This window comes from Primulina tabacum, chromosome 10 (assembly GCF_025594145.1).
Source record: "Primulina tabacum isolate GXHZ01 chromosome 10, ASM2559414v2, whole genome shotgun sequence".
Lineage (NCBI taxonomy): Eukaryota > Viridiplantae > Streptophyta > Magnoliopsida > Lamiales > Gesneriaceae > Primulina > Primulina tabacum.
Genome location: NC_134559.1, coordinates 23,600,260 through 23,619,362, shown reverse-complemented (window position 1 = coordinate 23,619,362; position 19,103 = coordinate 23,600,260). Strand labels below are relative to the sequence as shown.

At 36.9% G+C, this 19,103-nt stretch overlaps 1 protein-coding gene across 1 annotated transcript; it reads left to right on the top strand.

Moving 5' to 3' along the window:
* The first annotated feature begins 15,919 nt into the window (after nucleotides 1-15,919).
* LOC142505441 (protein TIC 56, chloroplastic) lies at nucleotides 15,920-18,988 on the top strand. The gene is made up of 6 exons (XM_075618425.1): nucleotides 15,920-16,480; nucleotides 17,028-17,238; nucleotides 17,728-17,925; nucleotides 18,061-18,343; nucleotides 18,412-18,574; nucleotides 18,665-18,988. The coding sequence occupies exons 1-6, from the start codon at nucleotides 16,010-16,012 to the stop codon at nucleotides 18,830-18,832; spliced, it is 1,494 nt and encodes a 497-aa protein (XP_075474540.1). The 5' UTR covers nucleotides 15,920-16,009; the 3' UTR covers nucleotides 18,833-18,988.
* Nucleotides 18,989-19,103: the final 115 nt, after the last annotated feature.

Genomic DNA, 19,103 nt, shown 5'->3' with positions numbered 1-19,103 from the left:
GAAAAGCAGTTTTGGGCACATCTTCGTCTCGAACTCGTACTTGATGATACCCAGAACGAAGATCAATTTTCGAGTATACAGAAGTATCCTGAAGCTGATCAAATAAATCATCAATATGAGGAAGTGGGTACTTGTTTTTCACAGTAGCCCGATTCAGTTGCCTATAATCAATACACATTCGCATCGTACCATCATTCTTTCGAACAAATAAAACTGGAGCTCCCAAAGGCGATACACTTGGTCGAATATATCCTTTATCGAGAAGATCCTGTAATTGTTCTTTCAATTCTTTCAATTCCAGAGGTGCCATGCGATAGGGAGCTTTAGATATAGGCGCAGTCCCCGGCACAAGATCAACACTAAACTCAACTTCTCGATGAGGAGGAAAATCAGGAATCTCATCGGGAAATACATCCGGGAATTCTTTCGCAACTGGAGTCTCAGATAAAGAAGACTCCTTCTTCAAAATATCAACAACATAGATAAGATAACCTTCATATCCGCTAGTCAACAATCGGGACATTTCCAAGGAAGATACCAATGGAATTTTGGCTTGGGAACCCTTGCCATAAAAATTCCATTTGGGTCCATCAATCGGTCGAAATCGAACCACTCCATGACAACAATCAACAATAGCTCGATTTGTTGTCAAGATATCCATGCCAACGATACAATCAAAGTCGTGCATTGGGAGGACAATCAAATTCAGAAATACCACATTATCCTCATATATCAATACACAATTATGCACAACTCTTTCAGACAAAATAATCTTCCCTGCTGGCGTGGCTATCGACAAAGTATCATACAACGGGGTACACTCAATATCGTGAGATGCAACAGATGCATGAGATATGAATGAATGAGATGCTCCTGTATCAAATAAAACACGTGCAGGATAATCGCAAAGCGTGCAAATACCTGCAATCACGCCTCCAGGAGCTTCTCTCGCCTGATCCTCAGTCATGGCGTACACTCTTACTTGGGGAGGAACTTGGGCACTCTGACCACCCGGTCCTCGTTATCGTGGGACACTCGACTGCTGAAAAGATGGAACAGGAACATCAGGTCTCATCATAGTACTAGGGCCACCTCTAAATCCTGGCTGGGGTTGAGCAGAAGTTGTACCCCTAGTTCGGACATACTCGAGAGAAATGACCTTCCTGCCCACATTGATAACAAGTACCAAACATACCTCGACACTGCTCGATAGTATGTTTGCCTCCACAATGGCTACAATAGGGAGCAATCACAGGACTCCCTCTCTGTGATCCACTCGAACTCGAAGAAGACGAAAAAACAGAACCAGTCTTCTTGAACTTCTTACCTCTCGGCCGCAAAGTAGGCTGCTGAACTGACACCGGAGGTGGAGGAGTATACTGTGGACCTCCTCTCCTAAGTCCAGCCTCGGCTGCCTTGGCTCGTTCCACTGCCTCTGCGTAGCTGGTAGGCAATCCAGAAACAACAGAAGTATATAAAGCAGGATGTAATCCATTTACAAACCTGTTATATTTTGCCCTCGCATTCCCAGCTACGTGAGGTGCATACTTCAACAGAGTAGAAAATTTCGAAGCATACTCTGCAACAGACATCGTTCCCTGCTGCAGACTATTGAATTCATTCTCCTGAGCAGTATAATAGGATGGAGGGGAATACTGCTCCAAAAAATGGGTCCTTGAAGACATCCCATGTGACTTCAATCCCGGCTTCTTTCAATCCAATCTCAGCGGCTTCCCACCAAGATTTAGCTCGGTCTTTTAACTGATAAAGAGCAAGTTTCAATCTCCGAGCCTTTGAATATTCAACAATATTAAACAAATGCTCAATATCCTTCAACCAGGCCTCAGCTCTTTCAGCACTCTCAGTGCCAAAGAACCTCGGTGGTTTTAGATCCTGGAATCGAGCCATCACTACATCCATGGACAATCCTTCAAATTGCCCAACTATTCTCTCAGTACTGCTACTCGCAGTTTCATTTGTGGGATCCATCTACAAATCAAATGATGAATATCACAAATCAATATCAATTTCATAATCTCATCATCTCATATCATCAATCTCATCAAATACTTACTCGAATCAAATCAAGTAGGAGCAAGTAATACAAATAAATCAAACACAAGCGCACAATTCATTTGTGCCTATTCAAGTGTACACAAAACTCAATCGAGCATTTCCAGCTATGCTCTGATACCATCTAGTGTGGGGCCCTTAGCTCCTAATTGTTATTACAATGCAATCTGATTAGGGTTAACTAATTACAGCGGAAAACGAGTTTAAAATTTCTTTACAATGAGCCCGAAATGTTTCTTCTATAATTTCAATACTAAAAATAGTATTTAATCTCACGTCATAAACATGCCCACACGAAATCATAACCAATCATATACAAACAACTCATATCCTCGGAACATGCCCCGGTATATATATACATACATATATATATATATATATATATATATATATATATATATATATATATACTGGGAACAAGACATAAACATAAAACCTCAGCCCAAACTGTGGCTCCCTCCAGAAGTACCCTCTCCGGTCTCCTGATATCCTGGAGTACCTGCCATTGTCCACACACAAAGACAACAACAGCCCCCCTTGGGGGTGAGCAAAGCTCCGTATGGAACAACCAATCATATATACCACAGATATCTAAACAATGATATATGGTATGCAATGCATGTATGTCGTGGAGGTATCAGGTCAAATGCCCATCCATTGAGCACATGTCAGAATCAAACGAATCGCTATCAAATCAATGCTCGAGCTGGCACACCGGCCAATATGGGATACTCGTATGATATGTTACCCGGTCGCAACATACCTCAATTCTTCGTTTCCAGTTGATGTAGCCTGAAGATATCGATATTACACTTTATCTACATTAATAACATACTCATTCCAATCAATAACATACTCCAAAATCATTAATATGAGTTTCAAATATCATTTGAAACTTCAAAAATTCATATCAAATCAAATTCATATCGTAATTCAATTTCGACTTCGAATATAAGTTTCTTGTCAGTTATTCTACTACATATAAGAAATTCAACTTCAAATACATGCTATTCCAGCACTTTGATATTTAGAGCTGCTGGAACTAGAAGAAAATTACCTCAGTCAGAAGCCCTCGGCGCGACGATCACAAATATATAATTTGTTTCGCGTTTAGACAGCGTTTCGAAGTCGATTTGGACGAAGAAAATCGGAATTCTCTCGTGTCTCTCTCGAAGCCGTTGAAAACAAATGAAGAAAACGTACAGCAAACTCGTACTTATCTTCCACCGCTTACCGCGCTCGGGCAGTAGAATTCTCGCGCCCGAGCGCGAGAGGTTCTGCCCCCGAGTCAAATATATACCGCGCTCGAGCGGTCACAAATTACCGCTCGGGCGCGGCATGTTCTGTCCGAGAACACACCATATTCCACACTGGCGCTCGGGCGGTCATTTTCTACCATCCGGGCGCCACATGTACTGTACCAAATGTTGGTTTTGGTATTATATTGGCGTCCGGCCTCTCCAATCGAGCTCTTACAACGTCAATTCATATTCAATATTCATTTCTCAATTTCATTGTCATAATATACATCAAATGTATAATCACATATCAAATTCATGAATTATCGATAATCATATAGGATTTACGATAATACGATACACGGTTCTTACAAATTATATAAGGACATGTGTTTGTTTAAAGCCTCAAACTTGACACCTATCTAAGCTCATTTCTCACGCATGTCAATTTTATTTTAGTGTAATTTGGTCAGTGTTAGCTTAACATGGTGACACCTATTTGCTATCAAAATTAATTAGTAAATAGAAATTAATTGATAAAAAGTTTTCTTAATTTTCTTTATTTTATTTACTTAAATTTTTTATTTAAGTTATATTATTTTAGAAGCCTATTTTATGTGTTTGTATAAGTTTGTTTAAATTTCATTTATAAGGATAATAAAATTCATTTCATTATATTATTATTATCATTTAGAAGTATTTTTATTTATTTCATTCTAACTCTTTTAGACATTAAGTAGATTAAAATGTAGGTAATTTATATATCCAATATTTTGTTAGACTATTATTATTATTATTATTATTATTATTATTATTATTCATTTATTAAATTTTGATTAAACAACTCAAAATTTTTAGGATGTTATAAGATAGATCTATTCGACCTGATTTTTGAAAAAAATATTATTTTTTATAACAAAAATATTATTTTCACTTCAAATAAGAATCTGATCGACACATCTCATCAATATATATTCGTGAGACAAAGATAACTATTCATCATTTTATCTATATTATATATAAAAAATCTCTCTATTCATTTTTTTCCAGACATTGCCCTTATATTATTTAGATATCACTTTTGTTTTTTCTTATTATTTTTTTATTTCCACCGTGCAACTTGAAGTTTAATCAATCAATAATTTTTAAAATTATGATATGAACTTCATATAAATATAATTAATTCAAATGATAGTGTGATTTTTTATTACTTTTTAAAACTATTATATTAATCTTATTTAAATATAAATCAAATTAATCAGAAAAAAATATATTATATAAACATGCAATATATCCATCAGTGCACTAACTAAAATAATAGAGCCTATCATAGATATTAAAATATGCTGGCTATTTATTCAATGAGAGCATAATATTGTGTGCCAAAAGGACGCTAGTATATAAATTAATTAAAAACCCAATTTTTATTTTTAATAGAATATGTTAATAGAATATAAATAATTATGAAATATTTAAATTTATAACATCATTATTCATGTAGGCCTGATATGGATTCGTTCTTGTTTCTTCTTGAATCGATTTGAATTAAAATTTATCTAAAAGCCAAAAAAAAGATATAATATATTGGACGGTAAAGCTAATTATCAATGATTATTGAAACGTCTACTACTAATTTTTTTTAAAATATACTATAATTTTTTTCTTATATGTTGAGGTGGTGGCCGAGATTTTAAAGGCACAAGTGAAGTGTTGAAGGGTCAATAAAGGAAGCCATCCACTTAATTGTAACTAACTAGTGTTAGGAGAGTTAGTTAGGCCAAAAACTTTTTTTTGACTTGTGAATAGGCAAGAAAACACATGCAATAAATAGTGGACCTACTGTAAAGATTCTTCCTTCTTCGGGATAATGAGATGCTCCCTGATTTCTTCAATCTTCTTCAACCTCTCACTCATTGCATAATCGTTTTCATTTTGGTGAATTGTATCAACGCATAAGAGCTATTCTCGTAACAATTGGCATCAAGAGCCAGGTTCGATCATTCGCTTCGATCATCTGATTCGATCAAGAATGGCGTCTGCGAGATTTGATATTGATAAATTCACGAGGAAGAACGACTTTGGGATATGGCGTCTCAAGATGCGTGCTCTTCTAGTACATCAAGGTCTTGAGGATGCTCTGGAGGGTGAAAAGAAATTATCAGAATCAATGTCTGATAAAGAAAAGAAAGGGCTCCTCGACAAGGCTCACAGCGCCTTAATCTTATCTCTCGGTGACAAAGTTTTGAGGGAAGTTTCAAAAGAGAAGTCGGCTGCAGCAATTTGGCAAAAATTGGAAAACCTGTACATGACCAAATCCTTGGCAAACAGGTTGTATTTGAAACAAAAGTTATACACCTTCAAGATGTTGGCAGGGAGATCTTTGGAAGATCATCTTGATGACTTCAATAAGATCCTTCTGGATCTTGAGAATATTGACATAAAGATTGAAGATGAAGATCAAGCTCTGCTTCTCCTAAGATCATTGTCCAGTGATTTCGATAACATCTTAGATACATTAATCTATGGGAGGGAAACATTAACTCTTGAAGAAGTGCAAGCAGCATTGTTCTCTAAAGAACTCAAGAAACGAACGGAAGGGACCGTTGATGTGCGGGCAGAAGGCTTGAATATCAGAGGAAGAAGTAAGAATTTAAACCGAGAAGTGTTAATAGAAGCAAATCTGTGGATAGAAGGAGATGCTTTCTGTGCAAAAGAGAGGGACATATCAAAAGGGATTGTCCCGATCTCAAGAAGCACAATCTGGACAAGAAAAATGATCATGGAGATGCCGATGTAGCCTCAGAAGGATATGAGAGCGCTGAAGTTCTTTGTGTAACAAGTGAGGGAACAAGTCAAGAATGGGTTCTTGATTCGGGTTGCTCCTTCCATATGTGCCCTCAAAAGAACTGGTTTCTCTCATACAAACCATGCGAAGGAGGAAATGTATTGCTTGGAAACAACAAAGCATGCAAGATAATTGGCATTGGATCCATAAGACTTAAACTTGCAGATGGCACTGAGAAAGTCTTGACTGATGTTAGGCATGTACCTGAGTTAAAAAGAAATTTGGTGTCAGTAGGGATGTTGGATTCCCACGGTTTTTGTTGCAAGGTTGAAGGTGGAGTTCTCAAAGTCTTGAAAGGATCATTAGTAGTAATGAAAGGAAGGCTTGAGAATGGTTTATACCTACTGCAAGCAAATGCCATTACTGCCGACACTTCAATTACAACAGCAACAGATACACAACAGTCAAGAGCACAGATTTGGCACAAGAGATTAGCCCACATCAGTGATGCAGGGCTCAGGGAGCTCAGTAAACAAGGCCTTCTTGAAAAAGATCCAATGATAGGAGTCCAATTCTGTGAGCATTGCATATTTGGCAAGGCAAAACGATTGAAGTTTGCCACTGGAATTCACAAGACCAAAGAAACTCTAGACTATGTTCATAGTGATCTTTGGGGCCCCTCTAGAGTCTCCTCAAAGAGTGGTGGAAGGTATTTTCTATCATTGATTGATGACTACTCACGAAGAGTATGGATCTACATCCTGAAAAATAAGAGTGATACATTTGGAAAATTTAGAGAATGGAAAGCACTCGTTGAAACACAAACTGGAAGGAAGCTAAAGAAGCTACGAACGGACAATGGTTTAGAATTCTGCTCAGAAGAATTCAAACAATATTGTAAGGCAAATGGCATAGAGAGACATCTTACAGTGAAGGGAACTCCACAACAAAACGGTTTGGCGGAACGCATGAATAGAACTATTATGGAGAGAGTAAGGTGTATGTTGTCAGATGCTAACTTGCCGAACGATTTCTGGGCAGAAGCTGCTACAACAGCTGTATACATCATAAATAGAAGTCCATCCTCGACAATTGAGTTTAAAACTCCTATGGAAAGATGGTCAAAACAACCCCCAAATCTGAGCAATCTAAGAATTTTCGGATGTGTGGCTTATGCACACATTAACCAAGGAAAGCTAGAACCCAGAGCCTTGAAGTGTATGTTCCTAGGATATCCGGAGGGTGTCAAAGGTTTCAGATTGTGGTACAAAGATGAGGGGAAGTCCAAGATAATCATCAGTAGAGATGTGGTATTTAGAGAAAATGAGATGTATCATCCACAAAATCAAAGCTCAAATGATGATCAACAATCTGTCGAAGATGAGAAATCTCAGATTGAGGTGGAGCCACCTGAAACATCATCTGAAGATTTAAAGGAACTGGTTGGACAAGGAGTGGATTCTCAGATTCAAGCCAGTTCTGAGGCAAAAGATGATTACTGGCTGACCAGGGACAGAATCAGAAGGAACATAACACCACCTTCTAGATTCGGATATGCAGAAATGATGGCATTTGCCCTCACAACAGCCACTGAACTTGAAGGTGAAGAACCATTGACCTTCAAGGAAGCAATGAGTAGCATTAACTCACAAAGATGGTTAGAGGCTATGAAAGATGAACTTAAGTCTCTGGAAAAGAACCAAACTTGGGATTTGGTTGAGAAACCAGTGAAGCAAAAGGTGATAGGCTGCAAATGGGTGTATAAAGTCAAAGAGGCTATACCAAAAGTTGAGAAGTCCAGATTCAAGGCTAGGCTTGTTGCTAAGGGATATTCACAGCGCGAGGGAGTGGACTATAATGAAGTTTTTTCACCTGTGGTGAAACATAGCTCCATAAGGCTGCTGTTGTCACTAGTGGTGCAAGAAGACTTAGAGTTGGAACAACTCGATGTTAAAACAGCCTTCTTACACGGTGATCTTGATGAGAGAATTTTTATGACACAACCTGAAGGCTTTACAAAACCAGGAGAAGAGGATAAAGTGTGTCAATTGAAGAAATCGCTATATGGACTCAAACAATCCCCTCGTCAATGGTATCGAAGATTTGATACTTTCATGCTAAAAACAGGCTTCAAAAGAAGTGAACATGACAGCTGTGTTTATCATAAAAGAAGTGATAAGCACACTGAAATTTATTTATTACTTTATGTCGATGATATACTAGTTGCATCAAAGAGCAAATCTGATACTAAGATGGTGAAAGAGTTGCTGAAAAGTGAGTTTGAAATGAATGATATGGGGCATGCTAGTAAGATACTAGGGATGGAAATTAACAGAAATCGACATGCTGGAAGAATCTCCATTTCTCAAAGTGGTTATATTGAGAAAGTCTTGAAGAGATTCAATATGGATAAGTCGAAGACAGTACTAACCCCATCTGCATCACACTTCAAACTGTCACAAAAGGACTCACCTGAGACTGAAGAGGAAATACAATATATGGAAAGGATACCTTACCCCAATGCTGTAGGGAGTCTCATGTACGCCATGGTTTGCACACGCCCGGATATAGCTTATGCAGTAAGCTTGGTAAGCCGTTATATGAGCAAACCAGGGAAGAAACACTGGGAGGCCGTGAAGTGGATCTTCAGGTATCTCAGGGGAACATCAAAAGTGGGATTGTTGTATGAAAAGAAGGGAGGAAACTCAGAAACGATAGAAGGCTTTGTGGATGCAGATTATGCGGGGTGTCTTGATACAAGGAGATCTCTAACTGGATATGCGTTTAAATACCATGGGAATGTGGTTAGCTTTAAATGTAACCTACAACATGCAGTGTCACTATCAACCACAGAGGCTGAATTCATTGCAGTCACAGAGGCGATCAAAGAAGCCATATGGATAAATGGAATGGTCACTGATTTGGAAAACAAAAGTGTAGTCCCAAGAGTATTCTGTGATAGTCAAAGTGGAATCTATCTAGCCAAGAACCAAGTTTACCATGAAAGAACTAAACACATCGATATCAAACTCTATTTTGTAAGAGAGATTATTGCAAAAGAGAGAGTGAAGTTGGAGAAGGTATCAACAAGTGAGAACCCCGCGGACATGATGACCAAAACTTTGTCAGGAACAAGGTTCAGGCACTGTGTGAAGCTACTGCATCTGGAAGGTGGAAAAATCTAGCCAAGGTGGAGAATTGTTGAGGTGGTGGCCGAGATTTTAAAGGCACAAGTGAAGTGTTGAAGAGTCAATAAAGGAAGCCATCCACTTAATTGTAACTAACTAGTGTTAGGAGAGTTAGTTAGGCCAAAAACTTTTTTTTGACTTGTGAATAGGCAAGAAAACACATGCAATAAATAGTGGACCTACTGTAAAGATTCTTCCTTCTTCGGGATAATGAAATGCTCCCTGATTTCTTCAATCTTCTTCAACCTCTCACTCATTGCATAATCGTTTTCATTTTGGTGAATTGTATCAACGCATAAGAGCTATTCTCGTAACATTATATGCTTTCGGTCGAATATATATATATATATACATAAATATATTTGTGTACCATTTAAAATAATCTCACCGATTAATTATTCGAAAATCCAAAACGCAGTGCAAAACATAAATAGTAGGATATCAACCGAACCTAAAACTAATATTTTTCAAAATAAAGTATAAGCATCTTAAATCCTCTCAAAACCACTCAAAAGTATTAAAAGTAATAAACGTTATAAAATCCTTAAAATCATGCTAATGCGGAAAAACTAGCAAATGTATTCGGATTATGTGCACCATCAGTCCAGCTAGTTCAACCATCAAGTCCTCCAGCATCATCAAAATCACGATCACCTGCATCATTCACACCTAGTGAGTTTATTGACTCAACAAACCTTAATCGTAATAACAAGTAATACATATACATTCACATGCGACGGTGAAAATACTTTTAATAAAAATAGCTTTTTAGGAATATACATACTTTAAACATTTTTCCTTTGATCATATCCTTTTCTTTTCATCAAAATATATACATTCCCTATAAGGTGAATTCTGTTCATTAATTGTGACCATCCTTTCATCATTCGGTCGATCGATCAATCTCAGCTGTAACTATGGTACCAGGCGGCGAGACAACATTAACCACTTTTCCGTTATGTGCCTTGGCCTATAGTCGGTGGGGACATCAACGACACTCTCAACCGTCAACTGAGCATTGGCCTTACATATCATCAATCCTTTTAATTGAAATTCGGTCGTTATGTTCCCACGGGGCTTTGTCCCATAAACGGTTCCACTGATGCTTCGTCCCTCACGAATCCCCATTTTCTTACTGTCACAATTAAATCACTTCCTTCCAAAAATTCTTCCTTGTTTCCATCACTTTAGAAAGATACATGCAATAATATTATTTTCTTTTAAATCAAGCATGCAATACGTTTTTTTAACATTTATCGTTTTTTATCATAAGATTCCATAACCTTTCAAAATAAACATTTTTAACATTCATTTCAGCATTCAGGGCACTGCCATGACGTCTAACATTTTTCAGGTGTAAAATGACCGTTTTGTCCCTGAAACTCTAACTTTCTCAATTTACCCTTGGACCTTAAAAAGACTACCCAAATCCATTCCAACTTAATATGACACCTTAAAATATATCCATAAACATTTTTTTAGGTATAAAATTAAGCCCTTCGATTAATTTCTCAATTCGTTTTAAAACTTTAACCTACGTCTCGGTTTTCACCCGAATTAACTCGAAACTTAACCAAACTTTAACCATAGCTTATTAACACCTAACCATACTATATGAAACCCAAATCAAACCATTTAGAACCCTTAAAGACACCTAGAACCTTGCTGGAAAATTCTACCCTAGTTTCGAACCCTAACGTGAACAAACCCTAAATTCCTCTGAACCTAGCCCTTAGCTGACACAACCAGACCCTAGCTGGTCCTGCAGGTACACTAACCAAACCCTTAGACCCTACTGGGCCATCCTGCCGCCCGTGCACGCCACAACCCTCAACCGTGGCTTACACGAATCGCACGCCCAAGGAAGTAAGCATACAACCTTTCCCTTCAAACCAGCCTTCCCTTAGCCTATCTAGGACCATGACTAGATACCATAGGGACCTCTGGACGTGACCCAACAACAGCCCGAGCCGCACCCTTCTAGGAAACCCAGACCGAAACCCTGGCTCCTTTACAACCCAAAAATCGTGTAGCCCTTATCCTCACGCGTTCCAGCCTTGAACCGTGCTCCTATGGACTCTTAAATATGCTGAAAAACGTCACTTCCCATAACCCTATCATGGAAGCCCCTTTGTGCAACATAAACATGTATTTAAAGGCATTAAAATCAAAGTTTTATCATGTACAAGCCATAAAAATGAAAAATAAGAAAGTGTATCATATTTTTCATGCAAAATATATTAACACACGTAATATGACATGAACGATGAGCGAAGGAAGATTAAGGACATGCCTTTGCATATTTCACGCACTGAAAAACATTCCTTTACGCGAGGGACGTTGGCGGAGAGACGGGGGAGGAATCTTGCTGCGTTTTTTTTTGCCCTTCAATTCATGTGAATGTGCTGATGTGTGGTGTGTGGGTGCGTGTGCTGACGGAGAGTGAAGACCTAGGAGTCTAGTACTTGTAGGCACGTGGTTTTAAGTAGTTTTAGGGTTTGGAAACTTCTATATTGTGATATAAACAATTGGGTAGAAATTTAGGTCCAATAAGCTTGATAAATAGGCCTATTAGGCCCACTATAATATAGTTAAAATATTTTGATTATGAAAGTTTTCGAAAATATCAGCCGAGTTATCAAAAAGTCCTTGTTTTCGTCAAAATTCAATCACCGGTTTAAAATACGACTCGACGTATAAAAACATATCAAAAAGCACCATTTTCAAAATTATCACATAAAATATACCATGTATTAAATAATTAAAAATAATCATTTAATAAAAATATTTTTCCTTTACGATCCCGGGTCTCTGTTCCTCCATCGCGTCTCGAATAACCTTAAAACACAATTTTATATATTCTAATATAAAACTTTATTTTAAACATATAAACATACCTACCACATTCAATAAATGCAATTAAAATAATTTAATTAGACATTTTTTATTTTTCCTATATTTGCATGCAGTTGTATTACATTAGCACATTTTGGACCTTACAATTATATTATAACAAATATTACTATTAAGTATTTTATTAAAAAAATAAAAATAAGTGTTAAATTTAATTAGATCGATCAATTAGTTTAATGAGATAATCCAACATGTCTATGTAGCTATGCAGATCCCCATCGATATCCTTAGAGCTAAACGCCTCACATCCAAACTTAACACGATGTTTTTTTAATCTGCTGGGAATCAACTTCTGCTATTGTTGGTGATGTGAAATGTTCGAATGCGTCATAATTCAAATTCTAATTGAGGTATTAGAGATGACAACGAGTCGAATTTAAATATTGTCAAATGAGTTATGGAGTGGCTCTAAACTCAATAAACGGATATGGTAGAAGGTACTACATTTTAATGGATCCGTCCTTATATATATATATATTAATAATAATATATTAATATTTCATATTATATTAAATAATAAATTTCCTAATCTAATCTTAATTCACAAAATTGTCGTCCCTTATTGCTAATTTATTATTAAAATATTAAGATTTGAATATAATTTTGATGAATACATTTAGTTTGGACTTTTTTTAGTGTCTAATATTTAACCAATTTGTAGCTCCAACCCGTCGGGTTTTGGGGTGGGAGGAAGGGGGGGGGGGGGGGGGGGGGGGGTGTGTGTTTGGTGTTAAAAATGAAGTGTGTGGGTTGGGGTCTAAGTCCTGAGATTGATCAAACTCGTCTCTTGCCATCCCCGAGCGATCAAACTCCAATATACGAAAATGAAAGCAGGAAAAAAGAAAGATTTCTTACAGATGAAACTATAGTTGTAATAACAGTTTTAAAAATAAAAACATATAGAAAAAGAAGATATCATTTCAAGTGATGAGTCGCTTCCATAACGATGATTAAGGTTTGGGATAGAGATGTCAAAATGAATTAAATGTATTGAGTCGTTTTGCTCTCAAATAAAATAGGTGGAATAGATCGACAATTTTCCAACTTTTCAGGATTCGTGTGGTCTTGTCGGTGGTGGGTTGCAAGCCGACACATTCAAACCCACTAACTTACACATAAAATTAGCTAGGTCTGTCGAGTTGTTCATCGCATCATCTAAAATAGATGAGTTGGGTTGATAAAGTATCGACCAGTCAAAAAGATAGTCGATCAATCTCGTTAACTTTTTTAGACATCTCCGATTTGGGGAAGGGCTCCTGAAATGAATCGTATCAGATATATATTTGGGTCTGATTAAGCTTATAAGTTCATAAAATCATTTCAACTCATTGATTTCTCGATCTTTTTTTTTTATATATAAATTAAATTATATATTCTAATACAACCAAAGGAAACCAGTAATTTGAAATACAATGTTTAAAATTAGTGACGATAAATGTTGGGAATTTTTTAAATGAAAACAAATTTGAGATTTGGTGTGGGGAGAGTGTGTGTCGGTGACAAATCAACGAATTATGATATCTTTGTCTTCGTACATATTATTGGGTTTATTGCATTAACAGCCCAATATGAAAAATATAAAATACATAAATTACTTAAAAATATTAATAAGTGAATACATTTTTTTTTGAAAAAAAATATCACACACATTGATTTAACCTACCATTAATATTACGTGTTATGTTTTTAATTTTTTGATTTCTTTTAGGGAGGTGTTAATGCAACTGGCTCCATTATATTGCTTACTTTATCATTATGCTTAACACAAATTTTTTCGTGAAACCGTCTCATTATACTAACAAAATGTAAATTTTTTTGAAATGGTCTTACGATGTTAACAAAATCTGATAGATAACTGTAGTTTATTGAGAGCATGCACCTGCCACTTAAAGCTATGTTTACATCACATCTCCAAAGATTGTAGATAAGTATTTCAAATTCCATTTCTCGCCATACTCTTTCTAAATTCTGAAAGTATTTCAAACGACTATCAATCCATCGATTTTCAGTATAAAACATATCATCACCTCGAGTTAAATTTATATATTTAAAGCTGAAATAAATAAATTTGATACGTGGTATTTCTTTCGGCAGCACTACAAAGAACATGGTTATTGCTTGTTAGTATTTCAAGTTTTCTACTTTGGTCTGATATAAGCAGTCGAGTGGCATAGCAAATTTGAGGTGTGGAAGATGTTGCTTCAATTTCGAACGAACTCGATTTGCAAGCCTCGGGTCTCTTGTTCCCCTTGTAAGCTTTGCATATGTAGTCCACAAATCTCTGGAAATCCTACACCCAAAAGAAGTGTAATTAATCGGCTTACAAGTTATCTCAGTATGCGAAAAGAACGAAAAAAATCGAGTATTCGGGAAGCTAAACCTCTTGGAGAGGTTGATTATTGACAACCACCCATGGCACAATTAAATCTGTGTCGAGGATTGAGACCAGCAGCTTCATCCGCATACACTTTTTCGAGCCGTATTATGATATAACTGTCAAAGTAGATGCCATATAAGTGATTAACGGTTTACGGAAAATTTTATTTAGTCGTGTGTAATGAGCTGCATTATAATCTAAATTTCTTGCTTAATAATGTAACAGTGATACAGGTATTTGGGCAATGGAAGAAAAGCATATAATCTGATAGCTAAGCCCACTGTCTGCATAAGCATTGCTGGCTTGAGATAGTGACCAAAGAATTCCCAGAAAACATTGATTTGGGATGATGCTCCGATTTAATTGTGGTGTGTGCAAGGTATCGAGCAAAGTTTGCTCTGTTTATTTTTCTTTATTCGTATTTCAACAACTCTTTTGTCTTTTCCTCCGGATTTAGGCCTGACTCAATACAAATACCAACTCAAAAGAGAATATTGTTTTAAATTATACGTACAATTCTCAACGATTTAATTGAACCGACGTGTAACATTTAACCCTGCACGCTCGCACTTTGCACTTTGCTGAAATGATCAAAAATTAAATTATTTATTGTCTTCGGTTGTTTTGTTTCCTATTTAATTCGAGGTGAAAAGGAATTGGCGTGGGCGAGTTATAAGCTCTTTAAAAGCAAGTTTTTCGTTTTTACTATATTTTTAATTATTTTAAGTTAAACATTAAATGAAATTATAGAATTACTATAAATATAAAATTTAATAGATATTTCAAATTCTAAACAATAAATATACATTTATAAAAATATTTTCGTTCCAAAAAATAAATGAAATCTTCCGATCTGAAATGCGATTGCTTAATCGAATTTAATCTTTGTTTAAGCGAGCTTTTAATCCATCCAATTCTTCATATTTTATATATAAATTTAATATTTTTTTGAATTAAATATCTATTACTATTATGAAGTGTGAAACATGTATAATAGTTATTTTTGGTCCGTCGTGTCATACCAATTTTTTTTTCTCCAAAATACCCTTACACCATAACTACTCTTATATTTTTTTAAAATGTAATCAAACATTGATAATACATTAGTCATTTAAAAAATTATAATATTAAATAAAAATTACTCTAATCTCATTATATTTCGTATAAAAATTTCTTATATACAAAAAATAAATCTATATTTTAGATAAAAATTTATTTTATCAGTAGGCAAATGGATTGCAAATATCTATATTGGGCCTCTCGATCCCCTTGGTCCTCAGAAGCCCATTTTATCTGTTGGATCCTAATCCGAGACTGGCCCATGAACACATTTCACTAGCGGACTTCCGTCTCCTGACTCCTCCCCTGTTGCTTCTCTTGCTTCTATCCACTTTAGCTTCTCTCCTTTGAATGTCAGTTGGATTTTTGAATATTAATGGCTTCTGTGAGCTTCAATCCCTTCGGAGAAAACTGGTTCAAAAACCCACCAGCAATCCCTTTTCAACCCATCAATTTTCTCTCATTCTTTAAACCACAAACCAGAACCCCTAACTTCGCTTCCATAAGCAATCCATTTTCCGGAAAATCCAAAGTGGCGGAGCCAGATGATAATCCTGGGAAGCACCGAAAAAATCTGGACCAGTTCTATTGGGAGTGCGAGAATATGCCGGATTACCGGCACACCCCGGAGGTTGAGAAAATTCTGAACGATGACCCCGTTTTTGATAAGAGAGAGGATGCGACGCCTGAAGAGATAGCGGAGAATGAGAAGTGGTGGGCAGAGTTTCGGGCCAGCCCGGTTGTGCAATTCCTGATGCGGGCAGAGGAAATTTCTGATAAGCTTAATGAGATGGAGCTTAAGGAGAATTCTGTTCCTTACAGGAAAGAAGACAAGAAACTGTGGCAGGTATTTGGAAGCTCTTGTTATTGTTCCAAAAATTTTCTGGTTCTAGTATTTTCAGATTAGTGGCGAGATTGTAGTTTAGCTGAAGTTTGTTTTAGTGACTGGGTTGTGTTTTCTGGAACATCATCGTGAAATTTTGTTTAGCTTAGAACCTAGAGCTTGAACGAACAGTGGACAGGGCATGTTTTATGAGTTCACACTTTTATCATTATCATTATTGTAAGGTGGATATCTAAACTGTATTTGTGCATGCTGATCAGATATGAAGCAACAAAGAACTAAAAATAAGCACTCAAAATCAACTTAAGAATATGTGAGTGTTTGCTGCGGTCTTTTAACTTTGACCTCCTCAGTATTGATGCTTTTCTGCAATCTGTTTTATAGGTATAATTCAGTATTTAGGTGTGTGTTGATAGATTGGAGTATTTGATGATGGTGGTGCTTGTTTTGATTATTGAAGGCATTGATCACTAAAAAATGGTGTTCTCTCTGTTCTTTTTTGGTATGGTATTTAAGTTTTGTGATAATTTTCTTGGTTACATTTGTGAAGGCAGTGCCTAATGTGATTGGGCTGGACGGGAGGCCGATGCCTAGGAAAGCCATAAAATCAGATGGAGAGTCAGACGATAAGTTTTGGGATTTTATGAGGCAGTTCCTTTTTGGGCTCTGGGGTTTCCGACAAAGGCCATATCCACCCGGTAGACCCATCGATGTTGCCCAAGCGATAGGATACAAGAACCTCGAGAAGCGGTATTATGACTGTAAGTTTGTGTTCATATTCATTTATTAGTAGCATTCCAATTTCTAGAATTTGAAGTTTGAGTTGTCATCAGGCTAGTATTTTATGTTTTATATTGTAGCGCAGATTTTTGCATCGAAAACCTGTTGGGATTCTATTTAAACAATTAGACTGGACTAAATTGTGCATTGGGAATTTGGCATTGTTTGGTTTTTGCGAGAATCATACAGTCATATTCCGGCGAATTTTTTAGCAGTATGATGTTTTTGGCTGTCTTATGGTGCTTCACATTATATGCTTGCATTTTACAGTAAGAAGCGTGTGTAATATGGCTCTTAATATTGTTTTTGCTTGCCGTTGCATTGTAGTCTTTACTCTTACTTCCATTTTGCCGCATTCTATCTTGTATGCTGTGTGGTGCAATGTTCCAATGTTTTGACTAGTTCGCTCATTTTCCATATTTATTTCTGATCTTCCATTGAGTTGATGATTAATGGATATTTTGCCATAGTTATCATGAGAAGTGGAGGGTGGTACTATAAAGATCGATTGGGTCGTACTAGAGGACCATCGGAGTTGATACAACTCAAAACTGCTTGGGGTGCAGGAATAATCGACAAACATACTTTTATATGGGGTGAGGACATGGACGAGTGGGCACCCATTGGCATGGTCTATGGTATGGAGCGTGCAATTGCTACTTGGGAAGGTTTGTTTTCTATTGTGGCAAAGTGCTACCTAGCTTTCAGACAATTGGTGTATTAAATCCCATTCATAAAACATTAGGATTTTGAACTTACCTCTGAGGCTCTAACTGGTCACTTTGTCTTCTGGCTTAATTCAGTTAGATTAGGTGCTGCTGCAACCGCTTTTCTTCATAAACTACAGAAAGGAATACCACCTTGGGTGCCTCTCAAGGGGCATGAGAATAAAACTTATAAACAGCTCCAACAAGAAGCATATGAGAGCAAAAGACGGGATTTAGCAGTGCTAGAAGCTAACGATGGCATTTGGCCTGGCATGAGGACCCCGAGCCATGCGTTGTTTCTTTGGGCAAGTGGCTCTGAATTGACAACCCTTCTCGAGGAGGACCACATGCCTAACAAGTACATCCCAAAAGATCTCAGGTATTGTTATCCATCTCCTTCTTTTTCCAACTTTGCTCATCAATTGACCAGTGATGCTTTCTCGACAGAATCGAATTGGCAAAAATTATTCCTGGTTTGAGGCCATGGGAGGTTCTCAGTGTCGAACAAGCCATGGATCATATTACATATGGTGGAGAATGGCATCGTGAACCTCTTGGTTCATACACCACCGGCCCTCCCTACATCAATGAGTGGAACAAAGACGTTTTGGTATGCGCTGCTGCTACCTCTTAGATTAAACCCACTTCGTTTAGGCATGCACGCCCCTCCCTTTCATTAACATTGTTTCACGTGGTGCAGCAACTGTTGGAGATATTCCACAACCTTGGCTTGCAAACGTACCACTACCTGGAGAAAAAGATACCTGGATTCGACAAGATAATGGAGAAAGTCGAGGCAGAGGCTGCTGTTAAAGATGTCCAACGAAAAGCGAAGAGGGCTGCAGAAAAGCAGGAGAAAAAAATGTAGTTTCTGATGTTAGAATTAGATTCACTAGTCTTGGATGCAGGCTTCGAGACTTCGTATTGATTTGAAACTTTTTTACATATAGTGTGAAATGTATTAATGTGTGAGAGCAGATTGATTGAAATATAAGTTCCCTAGTAAAAGTGCTGTCTTTGTTCAAAAAGCCACTAAACAAACTTCTCTCATTTATTTCATAAATTCCTAGTACAAGGACGACGGATTCTCGTTGCATGTTAACAATGCAGCCGGTCATGCACAATCGCCAACAGCTCGC